Source organism: Crotalus tigris, unplaced genomic scaffold (genome assembly GCF_016545835.1).
Source record: "Crotalus tigris isolate CLP2741 ecotype Arizona unplaced genomic scaffold, ASM1654583v1 scf7180000023830.6690815, whole genome shotgun sequence".
Lineage (NCBI taxonomy): Eukaryota > Metazoa > Chordata > Lepidosauria > Squamata > Viperidae > Crotalus > Crotalus tigris.
In genome coordinates, this window is record NW_024100214.1 from 2,735,400 (window position 1) to 2,758,555 (window position 23,156).

At 38.5% G+C, this 23,156-nt stretch overlaps 1 protein-coding gene across 2 annotated transcripts in view; it reads left to right on the top strand.

Moving 5' to 3' along the window:
- The window catches only part of WDR7 (WD repeat domain 7), a 206,132-nt gene extending 202,220 nt beyond the window's left edge, over positions 1–3,912 (top strand). For both annotated transcript variants that reach the window (XM_039322127.1, XM_039322128.1), the window contains one exon: positions 97–3,912. In XM_039322127.1, the coding sequence (XP_039178061.1) occupies positions 97–300 (204 nt within the window). In that variant the 3' untranslated portion in view covers positions 301–3,912. The remainder of the gene's footprint in view (positions 1–96) is intronic.
- The last annotated feature ends 19,244 nt before the right edge of the window (positions 3,913–23,156 follow it).

The window sequence follows — 23,156 nt, forward strand, 5'->3', positions numbered from 1 at the left end:
CTTAAGTCAAGGACTATCCGTATTTCTTTATAAAACAAGTTTATATATTTCAGTATTGATTGACTTGTTCTTTTCTCCCCCGTCTCCCAATGCCAGATGAACACCTCTCTGTTGGGAAGCATCGGGATGCTGAATTCTGCACCACAGCTCCGTTGTGTTAAAACCTACCAGGTTCCTCCTGTCCAACCTGCATCTCCAGGTTCACATAATGCCCTCAAACTGGTCAGGCTTATCTGGACTTCAAACCGCAATCTTATTCTTATGGCCCATGATGGCAAAGAACATCGATTTGTGGTGTAAAGTCAGGCTGTGTGAAAGAACCCCCAGTTCTAAATACAAATGTGTTTTGAAATTTCTTATAAATTGATTCTCCCTCTTTATGATCTTAATATTCGAGGTATTAAATACCCAAAGATTGTGGACCAGGATTAGCCAGACAATATATCTTCTGCTTGCTTTTGCATCAGAGTACCTGCTTAAGCCTGTTGTTCCTTTAGAGCAGTGTTTCTCAATCTTGGCACCTTTAAGATGGGTGGACTTCAACCCCCAGAATTCTCTAGCCAGCAGTCTGGGGAATTCTGGGAGTTGAAGTCCACACATCTTAAAGTTGCCAAGGTTGAGAAGCACTGCTTTAGAGAAATGCAGATCTATTCAGCAATTAGACCATCTTGCAAGATTTTTCTCTTCATCACTATGAGAAAAAAAAAAAAACAGGAGCTTGAGAATGTAACTTGGGTCTGGCTAGATTGGTGAGAATCTTGATTCTATTGACTTTGAACATTAAAGCTGGTCTGAATCTCATCATTCTTAGAATGCTAAAATCCTCAGAGCCTAAATGAAAAAAAAAAATCCTTTGAAGTGTTTTGAAATTTCATGTTTACCAAAGCTTATGTGTTTACACTAAAATTTTTCCAAGTTCCTGGAAGATCTTGGAGTAAGAATGTTCTGCTCATTTCTGAGATTCTGATAAGCTCAGGAAAGATCCACAAGTCCCTTACATACTCTTTTGGCATTTTTTACCTGGGAAAAAAAAAGAGGGAGTCATATGGCACCTATATATCTAGAATCTGAGATGTCTACTAAAGTCACTGGTTAACGGTATTAAAGGCCCATTATATATTTCAGGTTTGGAGTTTTGTAAGAAAATCTATAGAAAAGAAGAAATCATTTTCTTTGTGTAATTTCTGATCAAGATGGAAACAACAGCATATTCCCATTAGTGAAAAGGTGATTTTCTGTTTCTTAAGTTGGGGAGAAAGAATACCCCCAGTGAATTTTTTTTCTTCAGTGAAAATTTACACAAGAATACAAAAGAGATAATAGGGATGTTGATATTTTCTTTGCTGCTAATATATGTATCAATATCAATATCTATGTATCTACAAATGATCCCTTTCACAGCTTCCTCTTGCAAAGAAATGAAGACTCTTCATATTGACATCATCAAAGTCTATTGTGACATAAATATGTCACTAATTATGATACAGTGAATTCATATCATTTGGATTAATCAGAGGAAAGAGATTTAAGAGTTAGAATTATTTAATAAAACATATCTTTAGTCATTATTGCAAGAAATATGAAGAAAAGTTAACCTTCGGGTCCATTTCAAGTGTTATCCTTAATCAGAAAAAAAATCATAATAGATTGATTAGCATTCACATGTCTCCTATATCTTATATATTTATTTTTTCCTGAAAAACTTTGTCTGTCTCCACCTCCCTTCCTTATAGAGCTGAGGGGGAAAAATGTAGAAAATATTTTATTGAAATGCTGGTGTGTTAAACATACTATATGTATAGTATACATGTACTTCTGGACTTGAATATGAGAATACAGAGAAAATGCTCTTAATGCTTGCTGATAAATTTAGCAAAAATGGCACCTGTGGAAAATTTGATTGTGGAAATTTAAGGATGAAGGATCAAGAAGGACAACTGGATGCATTTATTGGAGCACAGCATCTGTATCATCTCCCCAGAAATGAATGTTGTCCATCATCTTTGCCTTCCTGGATAGCACTGAAATATTCCTGGTGCTTTGCATACATTAAGATTATTATCAAATAATTTAGTGATTTGTTTAATACTGTATATGTAATATCAGCCATAATTATCTTGAGAATTTAAAAACAGTAAGAAATTGTTCAGAATGTTTTATAGCATTTGTGCTATTGACTTATGGTTTGGTGGAGGTATATTCAGTTATAAATTTTCAGTTTTTGAGGGGAGGCGGTTAAAAAAACATATCATGCGCGCACCGATACACAAAAATGTACACCATTGTTGAATCCTATTATGATGACGGCATAAACAGTACAATGAATGATATTTAGAGATACCCCCTGTTAGATAACTTTCCTTTTTATTATGTCTAGTTTCCTTTGTTATCCACACATTCTTTTTTGACATTGATTCCTGCAATCTATGGGGTCCCATTTATTTGTATGGAATGATGTGTGAGGAAAAAGCAGATTTATTATTGCAAGGTTGGCTAATATTTCCTGAAATAAACAAGACTCTGCAGAGACCATTTCCCAGCAATAAGGCAAACTGGAGAGGCAGCCTTCCAAATTTACCAAGTTATTTGCATAATGCTACTTGTTGCATCTCAGCAGGAATGTCCAATTTCCTGGGATGTTTGAATTTCTAGCTGCCATCAACCCAGAAGCAAAGGGTTATGGGAGTTATAGCTAAGTGTTTGCAGTGCACTTGGGGCCTATTATCACTGTAGGCCTACTAAGGGCAGAGTCCTATATTATGGTAATCGGAGGATTGTCAATAAAAAAAATGCACTGCAGTATTGAGAAGCTTTTGGTTTCGCTTCAAAACACAGTCTAAAAGTTACCTACAACATGATATTATGAATTTCTTTACAACAGCCAGTGACCTAGGGAGAAAAGGTAAATATATAATATTATGCATCAGGATCTAGACAAAAAAATGTTACCTATTACAAGGCAAGTATGGGGAACCACTAAGTGACTCCCATTTTGATATACTGCAAGCTCTCTGCATTTATAACATGGAGGCCCAGTCTAGATATTCCAAACAGACTACACTATGCTGAATAAAAGGAGACCAAATCTTTTCAGTTTTGCTGCACTATTTATTTCAGCAGGGCGTATAGGAGAGTTCTATGTTTGAGTGGAGAATGTCCGGTTCCCAGTTTTATGATTGGCCCTGTAGCTGTTCCTTTTACTTTACCGTGTCTTGTTCTTCAAAGAATTTCCAGCATTTTGAGATGTGATGGAAGAACATATCCGCCTGCTTTTATCCACAAGACATTATTTGCTGTTGTGAAGGATCTAAACCTATTTTGAATATTACAAGAGCGTGGGAGGGACGACCTCTTAGAGCTGTGTCTTCTGCAGACCTGTGACGTGATGCATTATGCCTGTTCAAACACAATCAGAGCGTTTAAGACCAACAGAAAATCTGACCAATACAAAGGAGTAATTTAACAGAAGAATCAATATTTATGTACTGGTAACTTGAACAATCCACCTGGCCCGGCACAAAAGCCTTGCATGGCTCCTTCACTGAAACGAACGGTGCTCTGCTACAGTAGCACTGAGTAGATTTTTGCCAAGGCTTCTTAATTCCCCTAAGATTCCCCATATGCAAATCTGCATCGGAGAGACTTAACTCAGCCCTCACTGTAAATTTCATCATAGCTTAGATCTTTCAGCACTGCAGTAAAATTTGTATTGTCATTCCAGTGTAAGCTTTTAGTGTTTTATTGATTTGTTTAGTACTGTATTTGGATTTGTCCTTCTAAATGTAGCAACGTGCGTGGCTTCATTGGCAGTTTACAAGCAAAAGATGACATGATGAGACACCTGTATGAAAATGTTGTCACTACTGAAGTCGCAGTCTATGGTAACTGATTAAAATATCTGCCTCTAAGAAATTGCACGATTCCCCTTATTATTTGCTGCCTAGATAGGAAGGACCTAAATGGGTAATTTCTCTGAAATCATACTAAATTGTTCTAATTTTCACTGTCCTACTTAGCAACACTGTCTGTTTGCATTAGCCCCACTGTCAATAAGTCTATCTTCAACTCTCCATGAATGGACTTACGCTTGACGGCAAATGAATGTAAATGGTTTTGTTTGTTTGATTTCAAAAATGAATGAACATGTTGAACTGAAAGAGATTAATCCTAGAAGTAAAACAGCTAATGACAACATCATATGCATAAACAAATTAAAGCAACTCTCTTTTCAATACATTCCATAGTAATGTATTGCTATGAAAGCCAGACATTGAAAAAGAGAGAGAGAGAAAGAGGTAAAAGATGGACCTCTTCAAATTATGGATCGGGAGACATTACCAAGAGTGCCGTGGAGTATAAAAAGAACCAATCACTCAATCAGTCCTGGGCCACATGCAGACTGACTGCTCCCTTGAGACAAAGATCAGCAAACAGAAACTCACATATTTTGGACAAGTGATGCAAGCAGATGGTGAACTACATAAATTGATGGTGTTTGGCACGATTAAAGGAAGGGGAAGACAGTGAATAAAGGGGATGAATGGATGGATGCAATCAGGTCACAGAAACATCCTTTGAAAAACTATAAGTTACTGCCAGAGACAGGTCAAAACAGCAATGACCTGTATTTACTAAATTTATAAAGCGAGTTTCACTGTAGCTTACAACAATGCTGAAATCATCAGAACCTCAATGGTACCTAGAATACATTAACATGAATAATAGTGTCACACATACTGTACATACTTAACATTGGCAAATGGCAGAGAATTTCGCAGTACTGCCATGATGAAAGCTACATTTGTATAGATTGGAAGCATAGCAAAACATTCTGGGTTTGCTGAATGTTGCCATTAGTATTTTCCTGCAGTAATGCTAGGAATTGCAGCGTGGCAATTCCTGGGTAGTGCTAGATTCTCCTCCATTTCACTGGATGCTAGGGTGGAGAGGAATCAAATGTATTTATTTACTGTACCACTCCCTGGAAACGTACGACAATGGACAATGAAGCAGAATAAAGGCACTGGCAATATTGTAGTAACACAAAAATAATAATCTTTCAAAAGAGTAGTACAATGATTATAGATCCATCTGGGTTGCTAATAGGGGGCTTTTCCATAGCAAGGGAGCTACTGATGACAAATAGAAGTTTCTCACATTTCCCAAGATTTTATGTGGAGAACAACCTTAAAGCCTACACTTGAGATATGCACAATAAAAGGGCAGGATAAAAAATAATCCTTTGAATTGTACTAGGAAGCCATTGGTAGCCAATGTAGAGAGCTCGGGGCCTCTGTTAGGTGGCAATAGTAAATATCCACCAATAAGCAGGTTGCTCCATTTGGGGCCAATTGCAGATTCCTAGTACTTTAAAAAAAAAAAAAAAGCCCTATTGTCATGGTTCCGATAGGTGAAACCCATCAAAAGAATTTCAAAGCAAAAATTCTTCTTTAAAGAACATTTTATTCAGGAAACAAAGTATCGGCACTACATAGTTGAACCCAAAAACTAAATTCCCTTCCCCCAGATACAAAATAACAAAGTGCAATTCCCACCCCCCAATAAGCTGTCATAAATCACATTCTCCAATTAGCCTAAAACACGAGCTTTTTCCCCACCTCAGCCCGCCAAAACGTTATCAGTTCGTCCTTGGGTTTCCACAAAGCAGTGTTATTATGGCTAGCTGAGCTCAGCATTTATCCCAACCACCCCCCCTTCTGCACCTAATTTCTAAATGCCAGAAAAAGCATGTTAAAAGCAAAGAGAAAATGGCTGCAATTTTCATCAGTTGTCAGAACAGGTACATCCAATGTTTACAGCGTTGACACCTATATAGTACAGAACATATTTCAGTGCTAACTGGGAGGTGAGAAGACTGTTTATTGTTGATACAGTTTCCTTTACTAGAAAGGGCCACAAATGAGACAGCATGCCACACAATGTTGCTTCGTACTGTGAGATGGGCGGCATATAAATGTAATGAATTATATAAATATATCTATTGGCAAAGGCTGACTTAACCCCATAGTCATAGCTTCTGCTTTCTAGCCACAGTAGCCCTGAATCTAGGAATATCCCTTCTACCTACAGCAGCCATGTTTTTTCAACATTTTAGGTTGATCTTCATTTTATTTATTTGTTGGATATGTATCTTGCCTTTTCGCCAGGAGTATCATTTCTCCATTTTTTAAAAAAAAAAACCCACTACAATAACCTGTGAGGGACATCACCCCCAGTGAGTTTCTGTGATTGAGGGTAGACTTGAACCTTGACCTATTGGACTGTAAACATAGCCCTTTGGGATATTTCATTAAAGCAGATAAAGAATTGGACTTGGAAGGGAAAATGAACTTAAAAGTGTACAAAATGAACATTCTCTCTCTCTCCCTCTCCCTCTCTCTCTCATTGTGTGTGCATTTTCTGTGTGTAAACAGATGTGCACTTCTGTTTCTCTTATCACTTACATTAAAACAATCTTCCAATTAAGAATTTAGATAAGGACAGTTTTCCTTCACCCAGAATACTGGACATAAATCAACAATGTTATTCAATTATTCTTCAAAAAGGAAGCTAATTTCTTCGAATTTTTCCACTGGTGAAGGCAGAATGGTAAGGTAGGAAATGATCATCAGAGAAGAGAAGAGAGAGGAGAGAAGAGAAGAGAAGAGAAGAGAAGAGAAGAGAAGAGAAGAGAGAAGGCATCTCGTCACCTCATCAGATTCACCATTTTAATACATCAAGGACCTCTTGAATCTTAAGGTGTTTCTGTCTTAAAATCTGTGTTTCTATGTTAAAATCACTAGTAGATGAAACATTATTTTCCCTATAGGTTGAATTGGCTCAGGATCCATTCTTTTGCTGATCACATAAACTGATCAAATGCAGAAAGGGCACGACATTAACAGGAAGGTAAAGCCAGGCAGTGCGGAATGAACTTTCACCTTTCACCTCTTCAGCTGACAGACAGGACTGAGTGTGAAAAAAATCAATACGGAGGAGCCAGGAGGGAAATATTTCCAACCTCTAACTAGAGAATGTATTTTGACAAGGCCAAGATAATCCAAGCTGCACAGGAGAAAGAAGGGGAAAAAAGACTCATTTTTAAAACTTGACACTTCAAGGTGTTTTTCTACAATGGTTTGGAGAAAGCATCGATAACGTATAAATAACAAAGGTCAAAAAGAAAAGCAGAGAATTTCAGAAATTGCATCCATTGTCTTTCTCCTATTGACTTTGCCAAATAAGATTGTGCCCAGCACTGATTAACATATAGGCAAGTGTGCAGACTCCCACTTTCAAGAATTAAGCAAGCTCATGAATTCAAGGAGCTTTCTTCTTGGTTTTTTTGGGCGGGGGGCTGGAGAAAAACCTGGAATGGCATATGGGAGGGATGCAGAAATCCCATTCTCTACCCTGAAGCTCTTCCATTGTGTAGCACATCTGCCTTTATTAATCCAGGAGATTCATGCAAAAATTGCTTGTAAGGAGCTAAGCATTCCCTTTGGAGAATTGTGTGGGTTGTGTATCTGTCTCTCTGTGTATACAGATGCACATACACACTACACACACAAATTCAAATGAAACCAATCCTAACCTTCTTCACTCTTCCCTGTATGCTAAAAATTGTGCCATTTCCATGCTTGACTAAATGACATTGAGTAAAGCTAGCTAAGTTTACTCATTATCCTAAGCCGGGAATTCCTAAACATTTTGCTATCGTATCTCCTTTTAGGATAATCTTAATTTCAACGCCTCCCCTACAAATCCAACCCCAAAATGAACACTGAAAACAATGCAATGAAACTCTGGAATAAGAGGAGGTATTGTAATAATTTAACAAAAAGGTTGTTCACACTTTTCCAAGGGAGGCACATCTTATACAGTTAGTTCTCAGTTTACAACAGTTCGTTTAATGACTGTTCAAAGTGATTTATGACTGTTTTTCACACATATGATCTTCGTAATAGCCCCATGATCATGTGATCAAAATTCAGATGCTTGGCAACTGGTTCATACTTAGGACCATTGCTGAAGCCCAAGGTCATGTGGTCACCTTTTGACAAGCAAAATCAAGGGGGAGGCCAGATTCACTTAATAACCATATTACTAATTTATCCAATGCAGTGATTCACACAACAACTGTGGCAAGAAAGATCGGAAAATGGGGCAAAACTCACTTAAACATTTTACTTAACAACAGAAATTTTTTGCTCAATTGCAGTCGAGGACTACCTGAGAAACTAAGCCATGATTTGCACTAACCCTAACTTCCAGATTAAACTAAAATTGTCTAGGTTTCTATGATGTGCTAAGCTAGTAATGGCGAACCTTTTAGAGACGAGTGCCCAAACTGCAACCCAAAACCCACTTATGCATCGTCGGGTGCTGGCTGGGTGTGGCCCATTGGCTGGGTGTGGCTGTGGTGGTAACAGCAGACTGGGTGGGACTAAAAAGTTCAATCAATCAATTCCAACTTTGCAAGATTTTTTTTCCCACGAGAAGTTAAAATTGACTGATTGATTGAACCTTTTTTTTTTTTTTTTTTTTTGCACACGGCAGTGGCTTAAAGCGAAAAGGTTTTATAAAACCCAGCTGAAGGCCTGGGCTCTGAGTGCTGCCTCTGGCACCCGTGCCATAGGTTTGCCACCACTGCGCTAAGCCGTAAACCATAGTTAGTCAAAGTCTGGCTAGATTTGCACACCATTTGATGCTGAAGCTAAACAATCCATGCAATGGATCGGTATGATATGATGGAGCCAGTCCATAGAGACTCTCTCTAGGTTCTGACACGCTTCTAGGGAAGTCATCACTTGATACGCAGTCAACAATCATTGGACGTATGAGTCACTTCTTAGATTTCTTCAGTTTGTTCTAATTGCTTAGTTATGACTCAATTCATCCCAAGTTTGTTTGAGTAAGTAAACAGGTATCACCCCAGTGCTTTGCTGCCGAAAGTAGCACCCCAAGTGATGGAAGACATATAGGTGATGTGCTGGCTGTGTTTATTGCATCTCTTTCCCCTACCCTTATTGCTTCTTGCCAATCTGCTATTTAATAGAACTATGGAGGATTATGGATCACTTTGCATTTTTGATACATATCAACTTTGCTCTGAGGTCAATGCAAAGAACAAAGGCATTTTCTATGTCTTCTAGATATTACACACATATAAAACCATTATCATTATGGAACATGGGCACTCCAGCAGTGGAACATGCAGGGTTGGCAAGTGAGAAGACATAGAGACCAACTTTGGAGAGAAAGTTGTGGATTATAGAAATATGATTGTGGAACAAAAGCTAAAATTTCCAGAAAAAATCCATTTGTTTAAATTATATAACTAGAACAGTGTTTCCCAACTTTGGTCTCTTAAGGATGTATGGACCTCAACTCCCAGAATTCTCCAGCCAACCTGAAGTCCAGATGAAGAGGAAGTCCATACATCCTTAAGAGACCATGGTTGGGAAATTACTCTAATCTATGAAATTTGACAACAGAACAACATAAATGGGTTTTCCATGCTTTTACTATGTCCAGAAGACTGATATTGCAGCATTGAAAAGATAAATGCATGGCCTTTTATTTAGCGGATACTTATGACGAGATTGCCTAGAGGCATAGACTTTGTATGAACAAATATAATGAAATATGGAAGTTGTTTATACAGAATACGGTAGATTAAAAAAAGATTGTCATAAAGGTATTAGAAATATATACGTACTTGAATAATATTTCTATTAGATAAATATACATAGAAGTACAAGTGTTTGCTGTTATAATGACACGTACTATTTTTTTTCCTTGTTGTAAAAATCACATAAAGTGTGATTTTTTTCACTTTTTTGTTAAAGCACTTTATGTGGTTTTTTTTTCTTCCTCCTCTTCTCTTTGACAATGTATAAAGTAAATAAATGAGAGAAATAGAAGAAAATAGAAAGAAAGAAAAGGACATGGCCCCAGACTCAGGAGAGGGGAAACGGGGATTGCAGGCCTCAAATCTCAGCTGTGTATAGCATTCATCATTTCTACCAATGCTGGAGTGAGTCAATGTGTCACCAAGTTGCCATGTTCACTACAACAAGGAAGACAACTCTGTGTGTGCCTTGCTATATGCCTAGAACAGCATCTTTGCAACTGAATGTTCTTCTTCCAAGAGAATAAACTTCACGCACAGATGGCAGCAATTGTTAAGTATGGTGAAGTTTTCCTAATGCTCCTGGAGGGCACTTGACAATTTAATTCCAGGTAAGACTCTGAAGTCCCATTGATGTTCTCCAAGAATGTATCTGTGAATGGCAAAATTGCATTCAAAAATTATAGCTTGCAGTTTCAACACTGTGAGCAAACCAGTCAAGAGAAAGGAAGCACCCCTAAATTTTGTTTCTTGAAAAGTAATAATGGGGGAGATAGGAAAAGCCCAGGGAAATAGAAACAGATTGGTATTTCCAGCTTTAAAACTAAAAATGCCTCTGAAACACATAAAGCCAGGGGAAAAAAGTGACCAAATGAAAGCACCATAACATGTTCCTTGCAATTAAAATTTTATTATATACTCAGCAATATGAAGTCATGGCTACCACTTCTTTAACTGATGGCATTATTATTAGATTACTGTATATATGCATACATGGACAAATATATGTGCACACACACACACACTGCCTTGAGTTGATCTAAAGAGAGAGAGCTCATTTATATTCCCTAATTAGGCTAGTTGGTGTGCAGCTTTTGTGGCTAAGTTAAGTTTAACAGATGTAAATTGTAATAACTAATGCCATAAGTATCCAAAATCCTTTGCAAAATGCAAATATTGTGCATCAATATTTCCAAGCAAGCACTTTTCTACCCGTGCAGTTTTACAATATTTCATTTATCGCATTGACATTTTGTGCTCTGGCACTCTGAAAACCTTTTAAAATCCGTTGCACTGAGAGCCAGGCGTTTGGGACCCACCGTTAGAAAAACAAAGATCATTTAAATGCTCCCCCTCCTTTTTTTTTCTCTCTTCCTTTTTCTTCCATTCAAAATAGTGGTAGGATTTTAATGTTTATTTGTGTTAAACCACCAGGGAAGACTGCTGAAACCCCGACAGTGGAAGACAAAGAGGGGGTAAAGAGGAGTTGCACAGAAGAGGGTCTCTTCCAAACGGAAGTGCAGCTTTGCCTTCATCGGTGGCAAATTGCTTAATGGCCAGGAACCCCACTGGCTAATTACTTCAATATCATGGAGGATCCATCTGTTGTAAGCTTTACAAACTCCACTTGGAGAAGATACCTGTAATGAGAGGAGCACTTGAGCTCTATAGGAAAAATAGTATTATAGGAAATCACAACTGTCTGCTCTTTTGTTGCAGAAGATTGGCTTCTGTTCCTACGGTTGCATTGGCAGAGTTTCTAAACATCAACATTACGTCCTTCCCAGACTGACAGTGCAGGTGCCTTTTGTGGCAGTAACCTATGGCACGTAACCTTTCTTTCAAGTTGGGGGGGGTATTTGGGTTTGGAGAAAGGAAAGGAAAGGGGAGCAGGAGGGGGAGAGAGAGGGAGAGGGAGAGGGAGGGAGAGGAAGGGAAGGAGGGAGGGAGGGAAGAAGGAAGGGAGGGAGGGAGAGAGGGAGGGAGGAGGGAAGGAAGCAAAGAAATAGTACACCGAGTTATAGAATGCCACGTGTTATGGAGTAAAATATTATTTAAATGGCAGAGGATTTTTTTTAATCTGAGTGGAAGGCTTAAATGTACTCTAAAATTGTTGTAGAATTTCTACTTCTGTTCTTACCATTTTTTAAAAAAAAAATATCCATAGTTTGGAAGCAGCAAGTGTTCCTTAAAGTTCACTGAGAAATTCAATCAGAACAAATGGATTCTTGTTTTTATTCAAGTGATGGGAAAGAGTGTTCTAAAACAAAACACAAACATACACATCTCGATTGAAGAGAGGCATCCAGCGTGGTATAACGGCTAGGGCATTCTCCATCATCAGACTCCAGATATTCCGATGGATACAAGCTCCCATCCAAACTTAATCATGGCTACCCCTCATCTTAGCCTGACACTCCCACTGTGCAGGTGGAAAAGGGTTAAAAGCTCTGTTTTTATCTTTTTCAAGCAGCAAACGGGGAGAGAAAGACAGGGAGAGAACCCTTTTCCAGCATCTGAAATCGACCATTGTTCCCCCACTGCTGCCAGAACCTAAACCTTGATGTGGTGACCAGGATAAGCTGCATGAATGCATTATAGCCCAAGGCTTTTGACTCACTGAAAAACAGCAGGGATTGTGTGATCAGCTGCACCTTGTCATCCCCTCTAAGTGACTGAATTAAAGTCCTTGGATTTTCTGCCTGCTTTTTTGTCTATTATAGCTCTCAGCTTGCCCATCTACCCTCTGGCTGCAGTCTACATTTTATTTCTAGGGCCAGCGTTGATGTGATGGTTCACTAGAGCTATGCATTCGCACCCATTACTTGGAGCTTCAAAGCCCCATGTTGCTTTGAATAGGGAGGGGCATCAAATGAATGTTGAGTTAGCACAAAGCATGACTTCACCCATAAAGCAGGTAGATGTTTTTGCCATTAGCAAATCTGATCGGGAGCAGAGTTCCAACTGGGAGGAAATTGGGCTCCCGGCTCATAATTTCCTCTTTCAGATGGAAAAAGAGGAATTCAGCATAGGTAATCCTCAAATTACAACCACAACTGAGGTCAGAATTTCTGTTGCTAAGCAAGGTGGTTGTTAAGTGAATCATGCCCAATTTTATTACCTTTTTGTTGTGGTTATCAAGTGAATCACTGCAGTTGTTAAGCAACTAGGGCTTTCCCCATTAACTTTGCTGGTCAGAGTTGGCTAGGAAGGTTGCAAACAGTGATCACATGAACCCAGGATGCTGCAGCCATCATAAATACATGCTGGTTGTAATTTTGATTACATGCTGCAACGGTCAAAAGTGCAAGTAATTCCAGTGCTGTTGCAGCTTAGAATAGTCACTAAATAGATGGCTATAAGTCAACAACTACCTGTAACTCTCACCAGCCACCTAGTGAACTATAATTTCTAGGTTTATTTGGAAGAAGACAAATTTTAGTCTACTGCACTTGCAATGTATAACTATTCAATATTCACAGTACCACAGTACAATCTTATGTCTTTTGTTTCACTTGTAAATGCAGCTCATAGTTAGTCCAAAACAGAAGCTGCTTATTCAAATATAGAAAACCACTCAACTACAGTTTATGGTTTCCAATGTTATGCAGGCTCAGTCCATCATGCTTTATTCAGTAAACCTTGGTTAAAAACATAAAAGCTCAGCAGGTTGCATGAATCTACTTCTTATCCAGGTATTCGCGTAGAAGTTCACAGAACGAAGACTACAAACCTATTTAGCAGTAAAGAGTGAATAAAAGTGCTAAACAGGGTAGAGAAAGTAAAACCATTCCCAAATAAAATAAAATTAAAATTAAATAATAAAATAAAATAAAATAATAAATAAAATAAAATAATAAATAAAAATAAAATAAAATAAAACCAGTATACGCTCATTCTCAGCAGCATCTCAGCTTAAAGCTTCCCGGTGTTTTATCCTGCCTGTTTGAACACAGCTGGAGTTTACACTGCCACTGTATTAAAAATTTAAGCTAATCTTAGTTTGTAGACTAAATCTTTCAAGCGCAATCAGCTTTCCCCCTTTTCCACATAGAATAATCCTAGTTCTCAAACGTTTAAAATAAATACCGCATTGTCCCTGTCTTAAAAGTGGCGTCTCATTTCTCTCTCTGCATACAGTAAATACACTCGGTTGTCTCTAAAGGAAGCAATTGAGAGACAAATCAGACATTTGTGTTCTTGCCAATGGAAAGTTCACCAGTAAAAATGTCCATTTTTTTTTCTTGCAACTCTGAACTTCTAGAAAAGAGAAAAGGAAGATGAAAAGAATATGATGGGAGAACTATTTTGACTGCACCCAGGACCTTCAAGGCTAAAGAATTAAACAGGAAGGCATTCAAGAAAGTCCTTTGAAGCCTCATCTTCATAGGATGCCTTCCTTGGTCCCTGAAGTTGGAGAATTAAAAATTAATCAGCTATAAAAAATTAAAAGGTGACAGTTTTCTCTGGAGTGGCTCAACCATTCCCACCCTCTGGTTGATTTTGTATGAATATGGAGTCAGGAACTGATAACCAATTACTCTGAGTGGAAATATAGGTTTGTATAAAAATGGAAATTTATTTTCCTTAATGTCAAATGAGGATCTGTATGGTTGGACAGAAACACTTCTCTGTTCTTTGAAAGGGGGCATGTTTATAAATTTAAAGGGCTTCCTCTGGTATGAATTTACAAACAGCAACAAAACCCTCTGTTTCCCTTGAGTAACAATAAGCACAGTAAGCAATCATCATGAATATCGGTCTGTGGAAACAAACCCTCAGAATTCATATTTGAAAAATGTTTTCTTTTAGACCAAAAATAAAGGCACTGAAAGATATAAAAGACATTCAAATTCTGCAAGACTGCAAGTGAGATATTATAAAACACCAAAAATAAGGAAGAAACAAAATTCAAAATTAGCCCCAAATTTTTCAGCTGTGATTCTCTACAGCAGTGTCTTAACCTTGGCCAATTGAAGACATGTGGACTTCAACTCCCAGCATTCCCCCAGCCTGCACTGCTCTGAAGATTGCAGTACCTTGCCAATCTTGGTTGACTTCCAAAAGACTAGATGAGCTTCTTCCTGGTGAGTATTGGGATAGATGGCCACCAGGAACACCAGCGCTGCAGACTACATGAGATAATGAAAAAGCAGCCCAGAAAAAAGCAGTCACACTGCTTTCCATACTGTTGCCAAGAAATGTCCATGAAGGTTTGAAAGGAGACTTTATCTTCAACCCCAAGAGCTTTTCAAAATGAGTCTGAAGTTGGAAATTGTCAACTAAATATAGTCATTAGATGTTATCCATATTAGGTTACAACTAGCATTCAGGGGCAAAGAACATGACTGTTTCTCTTTCTCCCATACCTCCATCTGGAACACAAACCCCTCCATCCCCCTTCTCTTCTGTGCATTACCTGTGCAGATCTCATAGGCTTCTAGCTTGGCAGAGCCCTATGATAACAATAACTTTAAAAATCTTTTGATTCGAATAGTCTGGGAATCCTTTGGACAGTCTGATGCTGACCTACTTTTCAAAGCCTGCTACTGTGTTGTAGTTTACATGCATGGTGGGCTCTGAAATCACTCCTTATGAAGTGTACTGATGATGTCACCTTGTTTGGAAATGAAATGTTTGCAAGGAAACCACCAAGCTTAGAGAGCACCAAAGACCTTATAGTTCAACACTGATCTACAAATATTCTCTTCTATTGGTATTACTCCTTATACATAACATATCTGCTCTCTCCCTTACCAGTTTTAAGCAGGCTAAGACTGGCTCAGATTGTGACAAATTTGCAGCATCATAAGGCAATTTTCTTTCTTTCTTTTTCCTTAATGAATCTTATAGCAGTCGCGCAACTATTTATGATAGGTCTGTTCCTTCTGCTGTATATCAGACAGTCACAAGTTGAGACAAGGTAAAGGCTTGGTCAGCTCCCTCTCTGAGGAACAATAAACCAGCCTTCAACTCCTGGCCATCTCGATCTCTTCCCTGGCCCAGAAGATATTAAAGGTCCAAAATAAAATATCCATGTTATTATATTCCACAAGTAACATGGCAATGCAATAATGTTAACTTGGGTGTTGTTGCATTAAAAACGTTGGGCTTCCAATTTTCTCTCCAAATCCAAGGATATCTGCAGGCCTTTCAAATACTATATTCCTCATGGTCTCATCCTCACTTAGTTACTACTTTAAGGGAACCTTGGAAGTATTTGTGGCAAAGAAGATATGAGTCTTTGGGGGAAACTGAGATGGGGATTCATTTGTGATTTTTCTTTGGCAGAACCAAAAAAATCAAGTCAGGGAGAAAAGCTGAAGAAAGAAATGGCAACTGGGCTAGGTATTAATAACTGTATGCTGTATTGAATTCAATGGGACTTACTTCCCAGCTAAACTCTGCACATATTCTAAATGTTGATGTCTGTTTTAATCTGTTCAGAAACTTAAAGCAATTCAGTTTAGGGATGGGGGGATGAACTCTCCAAAAATCCCTCCACATGGAATAGCAAATCAGTAAAACCTGAGTGATGGGATGACATTAAAACAATATATTGATAAAGTCACTGTCTGACCCCCTCCATGTTCTTGCTAATGCAGCAAGCAGTTATCTTTAGAAATGCTTATCTTCATAATTACACAAGAGCAAAACTAATTACTGCATGAAAATGCCCAGAAAATACAGCCAACCAATTCTGAAATGTGAGATCTGCGGCTATTAGAAAATAGAAATGGTTGTGTTGAACTTACTGGAAGACCTCAGGATATTAAATATCTATTACCAATTAAACAACTAAAAATATTGTCTGGAAAATAAAAAAGGAAAGGAGAAAAGAAGAGTTGCAACAGTGTAAATGTGTAAATTCCAAATTGTACATTGATGTGCTGAGATGTTTTGGATGCAGCAAGAACTGTAAGATTCATGTAACCCCACAGGTATTTATCACAATTGTTGTATCTCTGCATGATTAATTGGTCTTTCCCCCAAAAAGTAAAAACTCCACTGAAAAACTGCAATTCTACCTCATTACAATGCAGAATATGCAGTTCTATTTACATGTAAGTCTAATTGTGTTTAACTGGCATATCTTCATAATAACCATGTCTTCCTAGATTAATAAACCCCAGGTGTGAGAGATAGCATAAGACTTGCTGTTTATCCAGTAGGCTATGTATTCTCATTGCTAACCAAATGTATTCATTTGTTTTTATTTATTTATCAAATTTATGAGTCACTCATCTCACAAAAAATGATTCTGTGTAGTGTATAACAATCAAATAAAACAGTGGTGGTGAACCTTTTAGAGACCGAGTGCCCAAACTGCAACCCAAAACCCACTTATGCATTGCCGGGTGCCGGGTGGGCGTGGCCACTGAGTGGGCATGGCCCCTGAGCTGTCAGCTCATGCTCGCTCGCTCGCTCGCTGTCTACTCCAACTTGTGCTCGCTTGCTCACTCACTGTCTGCAGCAAATGCTGCTTCCGCCGAAAGTTGCTCCTTTTATAACCTCTCGCCTATTCCCAGACTGCGCATGTGCAGAGAGGAGGAGGGAACAGCTCGGCCCAGCAATAGCTCGCGTGCCACCAGAAATGGCTCCGTGTGCCGCCTGTGGCATGCGTGCCATAGATTCGCCACCTCAGGAATAAAACCACAAATATAAAAGCAATGAAAATATAAAAATCCACATTAAAAAAGATAAATATTATAAAGACAAATATAATGGTACCTCAGTACTCGACGGCTTCAAAACACATTGAATTTGGTACTCTATGCATTTTACACGGAAATATTGTCCTGGTACTCGTTGCTTGTTTGGTACTCTATGCACTGCAATAGGAAGTGGGGGATGGCTGCAAAGAAGGAACAGAAAGTCAGCCATGCTGGCAAATAATTTTGCTCTGACTGATGAAGTTGCTTGAATGAGCAACAAAACATCTCAGATTAACAAAATTTGGTCCCGTTGCCATGATTCAAATTATTCGACCTTAGACACCTTTGGTCTGGAGGATTGAGTCTTCATTGACATATTGCAATGCATTTGGGGGAGAAGCCCTGAAATTGGTGTGGCAAGAGTTGGTACATTCCAATAAGTCACTGACTCTCTGCCTAACTAATTTTGCTGGTCCAATTGCCATGATTCAAACTTTAGACACCATACTGGGAAGGTTGCTGCAAAAGGAAGCAGGGCATGGACAGAGAGTAGACAGGAAGTCAGCCATACTGGGAAGGTCACTGACGTAGCTGAAATAAAAGGTCACATGGTAAGTTATGCAGTTTGTTTGGAGCTCATTGTTTTTAGTACTTGTCATGCCTCCATAACCAATTAATGATGAATTCCGAGGTACCACTCTATACAAACCCTAGTCAAAGAGAGGATAAGAATGGCCACCTCAGCCATGGAGCTATCGAAGGATGTCTATGGTTTCTTGGGAACCCCAAGAATATCTTCGAGGTCTTCCCCCAAAACATGTCTTTGGGGTCTCTGTCACATGTTTTCCCAGAAATCTGACCCCCGAACTTTTTAACTGGATGTCAGCAGTTGAAGATTACTCTCTCTACAGGTTGGAAGCTATTGCACTTCACAAGTCCATACAGAGGTCAGGCAATTACAAGAATCTGCAATTCTTCAGAGGTCAAGCCCTGAAGATTGAAAGGGGTCTTGTGTCAGATCAAAGTGGCAAAGAGCAAGAGTTAAAAACATCCAGATTTGGCCATCTTTTAAAGGAAACTGTGTCCCTCAGGGAAGATGTAAGGATGAGACTCATGAACAGACCAAATCCATGGTCAAAATGTGATTGCAGGAGCTTGCAGCCTTTGAAGCTGGAAGAAGATTGTCCATTTCTAAGATTCTAAAAAGTTAACTGTAGCTATTTATTAATTGCTATTTGTAGACCTCTTAACTTAAAAAAATAAAAATAAAATGAGATGTGGGAAGCATCATGAATAATAGGAACTCAGCCGACGATCTCAGATGTAAAAAAATAAACAGGAAATTTCAAGTGGGACCTATTCCAAATATATGCTAGCATAAGATATGTTTCCAACTGTGCAAGTGAAAAAACAAAATAAGATGCAACAGGAATTCTACTATACTACTGACATTCTCTCTCTTTCATAAAATGACCTCAAAATAAGAATACAGCTTTAAAGGAGACTAAATTATGTATTAACTAACAATGCAAATGAAACATGCTCTCAATAGATCCATGCATGAGACTATAAGTGCATAGGTGGACAATCTTTTGATGGGAAGCAAGATTTTCTGTTTTCAGCTAGTGGATTTTTACATAGGTGTTTCTATCTTAAGCCTATTTCTTTTTATTTTTCCAAGAATTTTGATCTGGTACTCTTTCAAAATGACAGCTAATTGTGCCTTTGATTTTCACCATTAGAGATGGGAACAGGTTTTAAACAGATTGGAGGCTATCTGATGCTTCAAGCTTGTCAACCATAGGATAGGATTTCCCCATATTTAATTCAAAACTGCAAACTTCCCTCAAGTTGAATATTGGCAGCTGGCTAGCCCTGAATAAGATTTGGGAGAAAAAGCTCATGAATATTTACCCAAGTCCACAGGGAAAGGTTGCTGAAGTTTCTATTTTCCCATGTGCCAATTTCTTTTTCTCTGAATCCCAATTTGGGAGAACATTATCTTTGAAAATTCCCTTCCAAAAAAACCTTCCGTTCAATACCGAGTAACTTTCTTATCTCTCCCTTCACCTCCAAATCACTGTATAATTCCAGTTCTTTTTCAAAGCTTTTCTGCATTTTCCCACCTCATTCTTCAGCTGCACGGCCAACCCAAGGTCAGTGCAAATCATTTGCTGAACTTTATACGGCAAGCAGCTTAAGTCTTTCCTCGCATTTGTGTTCAGCAAATGAACCTGCCTTAACAGGCTGAAGGAGTTCAGTCCCATTGGGGCCTGGTGGAGTCTCTGATATAATCTCCTTCTCCAAATCTACAGCATGAATCTTTAAGCACTGAATCCCAAATCAATGAAATTAATGATCTCATCCACTGCTAATTTATACCTGTCTTTAAATGAAGACATAACTTTTATTTTGTCCAACTTGCTTCGCTCGTGCCAGACTTTAATACAAAGGCTAAGAGGGATCAAAGAAGCCTGGAGGGAATTTTCTTCCGGCTTGTGCTGTGCATGCTGAAATATTACATCTCTAATTAAACAAGGGGCACTTTAAGATCATTTCAGCATCCAGGGCCAAAGCCACAGTCTCTGTAATTACATGGGAAGGGAAGAGATCATTGATAAATCTCAGCAGAAGATAATGTGAATGAGTCATTTGGCATGTAGATTTCATCCAAGGATCAAAAGTTCCAGGGCACCCTGCGTCATTTCAGACAGCACCTACATTTATGTTAACACCAATTTCATTATAATGTTGCCCCCTAGAAATTTATCTTTCATTTATGAACAATGGCTTTTTATAACAATTCAAAAACAGTGGAACTAGCGATTAACATGCTCAGCTTAGAGTCTAGGAAGCTGGTTGGTAGGGAATGGAGGGATCTGAAATCACACATGTATTTCACTATCTCCAAAAATATATATCTCAGAGTGAAGAAGATGGGAATTCTTACTGAATAGTTGGGTGGAACCAACAAACAGAGTAAAATAACAAAGGGAAATGAGATGCTAATTTGATGAAGATAATCAGAAGCCAGATCAGAGAAAACTTGAGCTCAGCCCTACGTTTCTATTGGCAATCTGGAAAGAGCCATGGTGATGCGGTGGTTAGAATGCAGTATTGCAGGCTGACTCTGCTCACTGTCGGGAGTTCGATCCTGACCAGCTCAAGGTTGATTCAGCCTTCCATCCTTCCGAAGTTGGTAAAATAAGGACCCAGATTGTTAGGGCCAATATGCTGACTCTGTAAACTGCTTAGAGAAAGCTGTAAAGCACTGTGAAACAGTTTATAAGTCTAAGTGCTCTTGCCATTGCTATTGCTAACTGGGTTTTAATCTTGAAGCCTTGATGAAGCAACATAAGAAGACGCACTTATTGCTGTCTTAATTAGAATGCCTTTTGAACTACTAAGGAGTAAGAAACTGCTGTTTAATAAACTCACTGTAGTATTTTCCTGTGTCTGTGTCTCTGTGTATATAGGTAGCCCTTGACTTACAATAGTTTGTTTAGTGACTGTTCGAAGTTACTATGGCACTGAAAAAAATGACATGACCATTTCTCATACTTACAATCATTGCAGCATTTCCATAATCATGTGATTTACATTTGAATGCTTGACAACTGGCTCATAGTTATGATGTTACAGTGTCTCGGGGTCATGTGATCATGTGATCTTCTGACAAGCAAAGTCAATGGGAAAGCCAGATTCACTTAACAACGGTGTTACTAATTTAACAACTGCAGTGAATCACTTAACAAATGTGGCAAGAAAAGTCATAACAAATTTCTCACTTAGCAACATAGATTTTGGGCTCAATTGTGACCGTAATTTGAGAACTACCTGTATATAGTGCAAGATGCATAAAAGTTTAAAGGAAACCATTAAAATAATTCAACAACAAACAGAAGCTAGCACTGTGGGAAGAAAATGTACGTGATGCAGTATTGTTTAGCTTTGTTTCATTTTGCAATAACTTCATAAGCTAAAGAGATCTGGAAAATAAAGGAGTAAATATCTGCAGGCAATAAAAACATGCAAGGTAATGGTTACAAACACATAATGAAAGCCCTGCCCCTTTGTACATATATGATATATTGACACACATACAAAAGGAGTGGGGTTCTGATCATACAGGTATGACTGCCATCTTGACGTTTTGACCCCCATGGATTCCACTGGGTATAGTGAAATTACAGTATACTGGATCCAGTTTTGGTCACCACGATGTAAAAAAAGATGTTGAGACTCTAGAAAGAGTACAGAGAAGAGCAACAAAGATGATTAGGGGACTGGAGGCTAAAGCATATGAGGAAAGGCTGCTGGAATTGGGTAGGTCTAGTTTAATGAAGAGAAGGACGAGGGGGGACATGATAGCAGTGTTCCAATATTTCAGGGGCTGCCACAAACAAGAGGGAGTCAAGCTGTTTTCCAAGGTGCCTGAAGGCAGGACAAGAAGCAAAGGATGGAAACTAATCAAGGAGAGAAGCAACCTAGAACTAAGGAGAAACTTCCTGACAGTTAGAACAATTAACCAGTGGAACAACCTGCCTCCAGATGTGGTGAATGCTCCAACACTGGAAGTTTTTAAGAAGAGACTGGACAGCCATTTGTCTGAAATGGTATAGGGTTTCCTGCCTGAGCAGGGGGTTGGACTAGATGACCTCCAAGGTCCCTTCCAACTTTATTATTATTATTATTATTATTATTATTATTATTACATCAAACTCAATAATTGCCTGATCCAGATAATTTTAGCAAGCAAATGGTTCACCACAATTTGTTAGGGTCATTAAGCACACCAAGTCAAACCAAAACTCATATGCCATGGAATTTGGCCAAAAATAAAAAATAAAAATCAAAGGAGCCAAAAGTATTCACGCCTATGTTACGTTGTATTGATTTCATTCGAAGCATGAGCATATTTGAACCCAACCCAAAAGAGAAAAATACTATGCACGGAAATAAAATGCAGAACAGTGGAGAATAATAATAATAAACCCCCCAATGGGACAGCATCTTGGCTTGTGGGACTTGGGTGAGGAAAATGAGAGCTAAGCCAGAGGTTCAACCATATCCGACAGGTATCATCAGAAGAGCCAGACAAAGAATAAACAATATGGTGCAATGTAATTTTCAGAAACCCATACCATATCAGTAATCACCTGGGTCAACAACCCTAATAGGTGGTCTGCACAGATCTCCAGTCAAATCAAAAACATTTCTACCAATCCATCAACTGAGAAACTACATCGAACCAATCAACACCTGACAAAGAAGAAACAGTGCAATTGTGGAGATAGCTATGGGACTATCCCCAAAAAATTCAACAATAATGCAGCTTGGATAAGGAGATGGAGAAAAAAACAAAAGAAGAAGCTGAAATAAAAAAAACTTGTAATAACCACAGAAATGGTGGAGAAAAAGGCAAAGAAAATCAAAGATTGGTCAGCACCAGGTGAAGAAGAACTGCATGGTTTTTGATTGAAATAACCCATTCATTGCCAAGAAATTTAACACCATACTACAAGGAGGTGTAATTGAAGACTAGTTAACATGTGGCATGATGAAGGATCCAACAAATGAGCAGCACTAGACAACCTACAAGCCAATTACCTGCTTGCAGACAACTTTCAAATTGCTAATAAGCTCTTTTCACCTGAGCAGAAAGGAAATCACCCAAACAGCAGAGGAGCAAAAGATCAGTCCTAATTGACAAGATGATTTTTGAAAACTACAAGAGAAGGAAGACCAACTTGAATGTAGCTTGAATTCAACTCCCTGACACATGATTGGATAATCATGGTGCCTAGAAATAACAGGAGTCAGTGGAAACATTAGAAAATTTGTGCAAAGATCAATGGCACAATGGA